The 11,009-nt window shown below is 42.3% G+C and overlaps 1 protein-coding gene across 7 annotated transcripts in view; it reads left to right on the top strand.

The window, feature by feature from the left end:
- Window positions 1-2,947: 2,947 nt before the first annotated feature.
- The window catches only part of LOC133129236 (rho GTPase-activating protein 29-like), a 40,118-nt gene continuing 32,056 nt past the window's right edge, over window positions 2,948-11,009 (top strand). For all 7 annotated transcript variants that reach the window (XM_061243185.1, XM_061243184.1, XM_061243182.1 and 4 more), the window contains exons 1-2: window positions 2,948-3,065; window positions 5,163-5,524. In XM_061243185.1, the coding sequence (XP_061099169.1) occupies window positions 5,257-5,524 (268 nt within the window). In that variant the 5' untranslated portion in view covers window positions 2,948-3,065; window positions 5,163-5,256. The remainder of the gene's footprint in view (window positions 3,066-5,162; window positions 5,525-11,009) is intronic.

Here is an 11,009-nt window from a genome sequence, read left to right as displayed (position 1 = left end):
GGCGACCTGTCCAGGGTGTATTCCTGCCTTTCGCCCAATGTATGCTGGGATAGGCTCCAGCCCCCTGCGACCCTGTTCAGGATAAGCGGGTTCAGATAATGGATGGATGGATGGATGGATGGGATTTCAATCATCGCCTCACAGCAAGGAGGTCCTGGGTTCGAATCCCCGTCGGCCCGGGCCTCTCTGTGCGGAGTTTGCATGTTCTCCCCGTGTCTGCGTGGGTTTCCTCCGGGTACTCCGGTTTCCTCCCACAGTCCAAAGACATGCAGGTTAGGCTGATTGAAGAGTCTAAATTGCCCATAGGTATGAGTGTGTGAGTGAATGGTGTGTGTGCCCTGTGATGGACTGGCGACCTGTCCAGGGTGTATTCCTGCCTTTCGCCCAAAGTATGCTGGGATAGGCTCCAGCCCCCTGCGACCCTGTTCAGGATAAGCGGGTTCAGATAATGGATGGATGGATGGATGGGATTTCAATCATCGCCTCACAGCAAGGAGGTCCTGGGTTCGAATCCCCGTCGGCCGGGGCCTCTCTGTGCGGAGTTTGCATGTTCTCCCCGTGTCTGCGTGGGTTTCCTCCGGGTACTCCGGTTTCCTCCCACAGTCCAAAGACATGCAGGTTAGGCTGATTGAAGAGTCTAAATTGCCCATAGGTATGAGTGTGTGAGTGAATGGTGTGTGTGCCCTGTGATGGACTGGCGACCTGTCCAGGGTGTATTCCTGCCTTTCGCCCGAAGTATGCTGGGATAGGCTCCAGCCCCCCTGCGACCCTGTTCAGGATAAGCGGGTTAAGATAATGGATGGATGGATGGGATTTCAATCATAGTCCTTATATAGTTATGTGATTGCAACCGATGGCAACCATCTACAAAAAGTTTCAATTTTTGGAACAGAAAAAAATGCACGATGTAACCATAATTAGAACATAAACTGTACTTTCAGAAGATGTAATATAGACTACCTTTCAAATACAGTTCTATACAAATGCCATTTTAAACTGTGTATCAGGGTTGGGGGTCCATTCATATTTAAATTCAATTCAGTCCTTGAATTTGGATTTCACAACTACAACTACAAACACATGACACAGACATGGAATTCCAGGCTGCTAAGGGGACTGCCCCACTGTACGGATTACATCCCAGCAAGACCTCTCTGGTCTGCCAGCCTTGTTTAGTCCCCCCTCCTGATTACCCCCCACCCCCCAATATCCCTATTAATTCTCTGCCAGCTTCCAAAATCATGTGTCCCATCAACTTATCACTGCAAACTATATAAAATACTCGCTGCACAATGCAAAATATTTATACCAGTCAATAGCCATATTCTCCACTAGATGGACTAAAGAGCTACTTATGTTTTTTGAGCTTGCAGTTTAGTAGGCTTAAGATTCTCCACAAGGGAGAGCTATTAGCACTCAAATTTGACACTTTCGTATTTCTAATGTGCCAGTCTGCCCTCCTCGTAAACCAATCTTTATTGTTTTAGTACTTCAGCTAGGTTGTGGAGATGACCATTGGCACAGTACCACCGGTGTTAAGTAAGAGTTGTGCTTTGCATCAATGACACCTTGTGCCTTTGTTGTAAGTCACTTTGGGATTAAAAGTGTCTGCCAAATGACTAGATTGTAAAAAATGAGAATATATGTTCACATAGTAAAAACAATTGTACAGAGCATCACCTGTGATACCTTGCTTCTTGGACTTGTAGCATTCATTAGGGAGTCCATTGTTATTGAGGTGATTATTATCTTGCCTGTAGGATGCAATACACTTTTATGACGGCGTGTTCTGAAAAACTTACTGGGGACAGAGTTGTGGTCTGTAAGAGGGTCAGGTTCAAAAGGTTTTCAAATGGGCAAAAATATTGAAAACAATTTTCACATACACTTGAGTGTTAGGCTACCTATGTGGTAATATTTGTACAAAATCACAAAAAATGTGTCATGTTCTCACATGGGTATTGTCATATGGTACAGCATCCTGTTTTCTTATAATCTCTTACCAATATTCAAAACTGAGAGCAAAAGTGCTTCATGTGCAGTTCAACGCATGCTGCCAAATTTACTGCAATGCAATTACTGCAGTATTTTGACCATCCAACTCAATATCTCAATTTGCTAGAAAACAAAATTGTGCTTTGAACCAAATTAAAACAGTTAACTAAAGAAAAGCAAGAATGTATGATGGAACAAAATAATCCTCTCACCTAAAATCATGGTCAATTCACTAGAAATCTCATATGACAATACATACTGGTTATTTAGTTACAAATCACATTTATTGGAAAGACAATTTTATCCAAAGCAACTTACAGTCAGTTCAGTACAGGTTTACATAAAGTATCAGTTATCCATAGCCATTAACATCAAGTCAAGTACACACATTAAGTATAGGTGGAGAGCTGCTAGTTTAAGTCAGCTAGTTACTTATGTAACCCTTGTTGATTACCAACCTTTAACATTTTTTGCTTACCTACCCATATAATTTAGTGTGTGTGTATATTCAAAAGTCATGTTGTGGGGTAATGTCATTTAACAATGCCAGTTTCAGGTAGTGAATATGTAATGGCATAGCATGATCAGTGCCTAAGCTGTTGACTTCAGAAATCCCAGTAATTCTGCCAGCTAGATCCCATCAATGAACAACTTACAGTACAAAAACATTGTGGCTTCATTCCCAAACCTTTGACAAGGTGCTGCTCATTGGTAACTAGATTTGTCCCGTGTCAAGTTACTGTAGATCTGACACCAGGAATGTAGGGCTGACTGCGGTCAAGAGAAACGACAAGTCTACCGAAGCAACATTTTTTAACACCTGTTATTAAGAGAGTGAAGCAATTCAAGTGCTAGCCAATGAGAAGTAATAGTATGTATCACGTGAAAGAGGAGGAGACTAGAGTGAACAGGACGAATTGTGGGGTCCCAAACTTTTACGCGATTGATCCACGCGAGGAATACTCAACTGTACTTATTGGAGGGATTTAAAAATGTTTAATTTGTTCTGAAAAGTCAATATATATATTTCCGGGTCGTCTAAAGTGCAATGAAACGGAATTGCAATTCGAGTGAGTATCTTCTCTTCGTGTTTGATGTAGCTTTGAACGTGTTTTGATTGAAACCGACCAGCTCCTCAAATTGGACAAGACTGGCCAAGCGAAGATTACTCTGCATGCATGCGTGTCACTTTCTCAGTTTACATTACTTGGTAAAAATTAAAGACGTAGCCGAACAAACACAACATAAATGTTATCTGATAGATGGAATTTCGCTGGCATGCATTCGCGTTAATATAGGTGGACTATCCGATACGGTTTGATGAAAGTTTTGTGCTTGTGTGATGCATGTGCTGTGGAATAGCGGTCGGTTAAAAGCAAAACGGCAAAGCGTAAAGGGCTAGCTATGTATTGACCCCGAGATCATAGTCTGCGGTCTGACCGCTATTTCACAACTGCATTAGGATACAAATGCTGGAGTTGCATGCTAGCATGTACAGTGCGCGCATAGACTACTGCGAATCGCAATTGTCGGTTAACTTGAGTGCATTCAGTAATAGCCAATGCATTAAGCTTGAACTGCTGCAGCCTCATTTTGACGGCCTAAAATTGTTTTGGATGCCACATAAGTTAGATTGATTGGGTCAAGGTCTGTTGTCTTCCCACTACAGTAAGATGCATTGTTAAAGTAGGAATTTGGTATGTTTCTTAAAAAAAATTCATTGAAGTTGACACGTTGAAAGTCACGTCGCGGTATTTTCAGGTTTCCAGGGGACACGATCAATCACCTCAGTGCCCTGGGAGGCAATTACGTGGTTTGCAGATAATCCTGTTTCAATGGCAGACGTGTGATTTGGCAAGTGGTTTAACTGGGGCCATAGAAGACCATATTTATGCATATTAGAGGCCCTAAAATTGGGCGTTGGCAAGTTCTAACTTTTAGATTTTTTGGGAAATAAATCTGTTTAATCTTATGGCATAAGCGACAGTTGACAGTTAATATTTTTATACCTGTGAATGAATGTCCAGTGATTGATAGGTGTGAACATGACGGCATAGCACGGTGCAGTTGCAACCCTTTAAAATTGAACAATGTATATTTTGCCTGATTCGTTTCTGTTCAACTTTTTTAAACACAGACTCAATATTTGAACAGTTATCCATGTCAGACTGGTTAAAAGCATCAGTTAAGCAATTTAACGATAACTGCTCCCAATTCCTTTTAGTTTTTCTGCACAGAATGGCTAATCTGATCTATTGTGTTGTGTGATTTTCTTCGCTGCCAGACTTGCTTTTGGTTTTGCTGTGCTTTGGTGGGTGCTGCCACAGTGTCCCAGTATGATGTTTAAATTACAGGCTGCCTGCATCTGTTTTCTTCCATTGTATGAAACATGACCCTGGCAACCACAGTCTCACCACGCATCAATTACATTGATGCAACACACAGGTCCCCTCCCCTCTAAAATGGAATGCATTTCATTTATGATTCAACACGATTTTGACAGCTGGCACAACTAGACCATAGGCATTTGGTGGACCAGAGGAGGTGCCTTTGCTAAGAGGCAGGCTGTCACCATTCATGTGTCCAACCAGTGGGCTTGCTGGACACAGTCAAAACCAGAACAGTCACGGTGTGATTCTGGACCACAGCTCTCACCATTGAGGATTACTGTAACTGGATGCCCCCCCAGAGTTTGTCATTGTACAAAACAAAATGTAGGACGGTCATGTGGTTATAGGTGGTGGGTATTTTAGGCTGTAGCCTGACCAACAGCGGGAGCTGCAGTGTGAGGGTAGTATCGGTGTAGGAGAGGTCACTCATCAGAGGGGGAGTGTCCTTTTCTCTCTTCCTGTGAGTTCCCATAACCACAGAGCCACCGGTTGAGAATGGGGGGAGGCGACATTGGCTCAGGCGGTAAGAGCAGTCGTCTGGCAGTCGGAGGGTTACCGATTCGATCCCGCCCTGGGTCTCTCAAAGTGTCCCTGCGCAAGACCCCTAGCCCCCTAATGCTCCTGACGAGCTGGTTGGTGCCTTGCATGGCAGCCAATCACCGTTTGTGTGTTGAGTGTACATGTGAATGGGTGAATCAGAAGCATCAATTGTACAGCGCTTTAGATAAAGGCATTATATAAATACCAGTCATTTACCATTTTCTCCGGTCCTTGCAGGGGGGTCGGCTCTCTGCAGGCGGGGGCGGCGCGTGAACCGCGGTTAGCGCGGCCTCGGAACATTCCGGAGCGGGCAGCCTGGGCACCGGCCGGGATGTTGCGGCAGGGTAACGGCAGCGGGAATAAGCGTTCCATCGGCGTGGGCCGTCTTCCTGGCCCGCATCTCCTCCCCTCGTTGGGCGGCTCGGGAACCTGGGGCACAGGCCGCCCCACCAAGAGGAACTCCCTGGGCGCCGCAGGCTCCCGGTCAGGCAGCGCGGACAGCCACGGGGCTGACCCGGAATACATCATGCAGCTGGTCAACGACGTCCGCAAGTTCGCCGACGTTCTGCTGCGGCTGAAGGAGGCTTTCCACTCCAAAGGTGCGTCCAACAAGGCTGGGGCCGGGGCACTAATATTAGGGCTGCACGGTATATCGTAAATATTTTTCTTATTCGGTGGGCCTAGGCTATTCATTGTCTGGGGTCTATGTTTGCAGTGTAGCTAAAGCTGAAAGGCATTAGAACTGCGCACTTCACTATGTGTCATATCGTCATCACTGTTTTCAACAACGTTATCGCATATTTTCCTTGTATCATACAGCTATGACTAATATCCAGTACGCTCTATGGATTTTTGTGCACCTGTGCCTGGCTATGGTTATGCATATGTTGTATGTCACTCTGGCATCTGCAAAATGCCTGTAATGTAATGTAATGTAATGTAGTCTGGCAGGAGGCTTTTGCTGGCTGAAACGGTTTTTCGTGATGGACACTGCCTGTGTCTGTTGGGGGTGGGAGGGCAGTTGTTGAGGACAAGCTCAGTCTAGAATTGTTCCAATAAGCTTTTCAGACGTCCAGTACAGGTGCGGTCACCGGCCTCCTGCTCACTGAACAGCCAGTCGTTGGCCATACGGTCACTCACTCCACGCTCTCCCTGGTGAGAACCGTCGTCAAATGTTTTCCATTTCTGGCATTACGGTAGTAGCTGTTGATCCCACCTGCACAGATGACCTGTGCAGTCACAAGGTAGTCTGTTCCTTAAGCATTTCTGAAATGCTCACTGTTCTGTCTTTCTTCTCAGTTGTGAGTAATAGGACTGACTGTAACTGACTATCATAGTGATTTTTGTCAAGTTTAGCCTGAATTTCTCCTGTCAGTTTTCAGTGGTAGAGAGGTATTTCAGTGTGAGACAGGAATAGAAATTGGATGTTAGCGGAGCTTGTTTTGACTAGAATCATGGGAAAATAAGACTCTTTTATCTATAATTACTCATCTCCTTCAAATCGCCATAGGCCCAAACATAAACCAGATGCACATGTTGTTTTGAGACCATTTCTATTTAGTTTAGAACGGCACTTTAAAGTACGGAACCAAAACTGTGGATTCAGAGGCACGTTTATCATGGCTGTTGGGGTTCGTTGAGTCTGAGGCTCCAGACAGTGATGTCTCCAAAAAGAGCTCCAGATGAAATGAGTGCCTGTGTACACAGAGGTACTGAGACTGCTTGGAAATCATGGGTGATTCTGGTAAAAGTAGTTTGAGGGAAAGTGTTTAGTTAGACGTAATGCAAATATGACTAATCAGCCTGGCAAGGGTGGTTGACCTGTTAATGCTTCCGACGTGAAACTAACTAAGCACTATCATCCGGAGGTTTGTTTTAGAAAGGCCAGTTTCACAGACACTGATCAAATACAGTTTTGAATGGACATTCTCCATGCAAAACAGAATTTAGTCCAGGACGAAGCTTTTATCTGTGTCTGTGAAACAGACCCATTCATTGTTCTTAAGTAATTAACCACATAGATCCCCTCACTGCTGGTTTTTGGGACAGGGCTTGATGTCAAAATATGCTTTAAAAATGCTATTAAAAGTTAGTGGAAAAAAGAGATTATAGAAACCAAAAAAAGGTGGGGGGGGGGATAACATTGATGTGGTAGAGTGATGATAGCAACTTAAATCCAAGTAAAATCTTGAAAAATATTGGCTTGTTTATGAATCTGTTTTTAATACATTTTCTTGCTCCGCCTATAGCAGTAACAAGTGTGTGTAATTGTCATTAGGCAGATGGAACATTTAAATGGCTTTACTTTGTTATTCATCAGGAAGATGCTCAGGCTGAATGTCGAGGCTTGGGTTAAATGTCTGCTGGTCATTTTAAAATCAGATTGAGGAACAATGAGTCAAGCTTGTTGCTTGGTATTTATAGCTGATGGAAACAAAACCACATGATAGTTATTGTATATGGCTAAATTATGTTATGGAGGGCCCCGTCGTTTTCCAGCCGGCGCATAATGCATATTGCCAGCCCTCACACTGGCGAAGTGGTTCGTTCGTAATGGATGTTGATGCGCCTGTTTGTAACTTTGTGATCTCACCGTGCGCCGAAGTGAGATGAGAGCCACTGCTGGGGGTGTGTCAGTCAAGATGGAGCAGTGCATTGCAATTCGGTATAAGTTTCTGCCTATTGTATGGCAGTTTGCAAATTGTGCGGTTTTCCTATGCAATGTGTGCATGTTCACAACCAATTCAAAAGCCAACTGATGTTTTTTGTGGCTCATATGCTGTCCAATTTTACTTTGATATAAATACCACAATCAGAAAAAAATACATACTTTGCATTTATTGTTCAATGTATAATTTTTTCTTTTTTTATTATTTTAATTAATTAATTAATTTTTATATTTAATTGTTCATGGCAGTTCTTGCATTGTGGTGCCTTGGTTACTTCATTATGTTTCTTACACCCACCTGTAATGACAAGAATGTTATATTGTTGATTTTTGACATTATAATTGACCAGTTAAAATGGTAGGACCAGCAGAAATCATGGATGGTCTACATTTTATTTACAGTTTGATGATTAAGGCAATGTTTTGCAAAAGTCTCTCTTTTTGGCATAATAAATGTAATCAGTGTAATATCAAGATAAACCCAAAATGTTTAACATTTGTGTGTAATGATCACAAATTCCTACATGTATTTGTTCATACCAACATATTTGAGCTGTCAAATGTATTACTTTTTTGTATTCCTTTGTCCAGTAGTTGATTTTTCTATACAAAGTGGTACTCCAATATTTGTGCAAAGTAAAAGTTGTTTTTGGCCTATCTTGTTTCCTGTTGGATGCCACCCTCTCTCAGTGCTATGGCTTTTGTACAGATACTGCACTGGGTTGTTGTTTAGTTTGCACCAGCTGTGTGATAACCAGGTCAATGTTATGGTCCTAAGGACACTCTGCCCTTTGTAACATTGATTTTGTGCCTGCATAAAGTGCTCATCACCAATAATCCATGGAGAATTTTCTCTAAATGTAACTTTCACATGATGGATGCAGTGTGTTTTGGAGGTTACAGTGTTCACGTCATCATACATTTTTACGCAGCCAAAATGCAAGGAGAAGGTTTTTATTTTTATTTTTTATTTTTTTATCATTTGTAGGCGTCTGACTTTTGTGTTGTTTTTTGATCGTTTTAATTACACAGCCATTGGTAACATAGTGAGAGAGCACTATATTTGAATTAAAAGTACAAAAATTAAAACCAAAAACCGAAATCACTCCGAGGGTTTGTTTTAAAATATTATTTGCCTGTGTGGCAAAAATGTGTTTTGATCAGAAAGTCATTATAAAATTATGAACGACATACATTTATTGTGTTAGTATTTTGGGGCATATTATGGAAAACAATGTTGTTATTACTGAATTGGAGTAAAAAGCCGATTTTGCAAAGTCCTGCATTCCAAAGACGCAGCATTCTATGGCCTAGCATGACCACTGGTTTAATGAACTGGATTTTTTCAGATGAGATGACAGGTTTAAATCCCAGAAGAAGAAGTGCTGCTGTTCTCTTCAGTATAGGCTCTTAATCTGAGTTCCTCTCCCAGCGCTTCAAACGTCTGACATGGAAAATGACAGCAGCCTATTTCTCCCTGGGTGGAAGCATCTGGGAGCGAGCGTCTAAATTTGCATAACAAGGGGACCCTTTGGATGTTTTAATTAAGTGGCAGTGGTCACAACAGAGGAGTGTACTCCGATGTACTCAAATGACAGCTAGATAACTCAATTAATTATCTTTGCTGTGCACCCCAGTCTCTCACTCTCTCACTCTCGCTCTCCCCGCTGCATGGTTCAGTGTCGGTATGGTGAAATAACCTGATGGATAGCATGTATCAGTCTTCAAATTTTATTTAATTTTTAAAAAATTTTTAAATTGCTACATTTTGAACAGGCTGTATGCTGGGAACTAAAACCCGACTGGGAATCAGCTTTAGAGCTTGTAGGTTTTATAAGCTGCGTACACAGCGTGTCCTAGGATAGCACACAGGCCAACAGGACTTGCATATAATATGTGACAAGGATCAATGTCAATCATTTAAAAAAACGTGTGTACCCTGATCCTATAGTACTCACAATGTAACATTCCCTGGGTTCAGTGGTCAGCTTTAGTTTTAACCATGACCATTTTGCTGTTAACTTTTGGCCTTTGGATTTGTTCTAATTTTGAAATCTTTTTGGGTTTCCGCCATTGGCTGGTGGAAGTTTGTGTCAGTCGGGGCCTTGGAGGAGGCTCTTGCTCCGGATAGGGATAATCCTCTGGAGGTTTTGCGTGAGTTGTGGTGCGGCCAGGTGGGCCCCTAGCAGCCGGTCCCGCCCAGTCTCAAGCCGGCTTTCTCTGTCACGTTTCTCACGAGCGCAAGTGGTTGACCTCTGCCCTGTTTTTTTTTCTGCCTCATTCCCACTTGCACCAAAGAAAAGCTACATTTGTAATCTCTCCTTCTTACCGTTTCCGTCCTTCTCTTTGTCTCCTGCCCTGTTTCAGTCGGCTACTTTGTATGGGCTTGGAGGTTAAAAAACATATTTCATGTCTTTCTTATCACTTTTAGATATGGACGTTATAGAACTTTCACAGCGTGTACAAGGGACACATAATTTCCAACTGTTAAATATGTCCATATTTTTTATCTTGTTTTGAAACTACATTTGATATTCTGCTTAGTTTTTCTACCAAAAAAGCTTGATGATTGTTGTAATATATCATATTTGTTTCTACTCTTTCATGGGTATAAAAAAACAAAACAGGAAACAGGATCAAGCCACTTCATTGTGTGCCCTCTGGATCTATACACACTACAAACGCATAGATCCAAGTAAAAATGATCATGTTACTCATATGAACCCACATGGAAATATATTTATTAATTTGGTAAGATGCAGGTAGAGTTGGTACTGGTGGTTACGTGGTAGAAAATGTGTAGTATCGTTCAAGCAAAATTACCGGACATATTCTATGCTGCAGGCAGTTGCAAGGGGCGTGGTCAAGGCTTGATCATCAGTCAATCAGAATCTCGTATTAATCCAACCTATGTTATAAATTCTCATTATGGATTTTGTCTTTCTGACACGTGTAAGGTGGTTTTTACACTCGAATATAAGCATTTAAGGGAATACATCAGGTGTGTTTTTGTTGATGGCACGGGTAATCATTTTAATCGGGGTGAAAAACAGACCCTTGGTTTCCACAGTCCCTCCCCCTCCACCCCCTTTCAGCATATTCCACATTCCTTTAGAACAAACGTTCGCTTGTTGCTATAGTGACTCAATCAGCGGATACTGTGTGCGACTCTTAAAAAAAACTTTTCTAAAAAAGAAATTAGAAAAAGTTACGGTTGTATTGTTTTGTGAGATTTTGTTTATTTTTACTGAATAGATATCTGACCCAAATATACCATTTTGCAGCTTTGGCTAAAGACCACCTTGACCACCTTGGGGGGGGGGGGGGGGGGGGGCAGGCTTGTTCAGCATATTAGCAGGGCTTTAAAAATAAATAGATAGATAGATTGCCTAAACCTATATTTATGCAGCTATGTA

The sequence above is a fragment of the Conger conger genome, chromosome 5 (assembly GCF_963514075.1).
Source record: "Conger conger chromosome 5, fConCon1.1, whole genome shotgun sequence".
Classification (NCBI taxonomy): Eukaryota; Metazoa; Chordata; class Actinopteri; order Anguilliformes; family Congridae; genus Conger; species Conger conger.
Note: the sequence above shows the minus strand (reverse complement) of the source record. Positions and strands in the feature narration are given on the sequence as shown.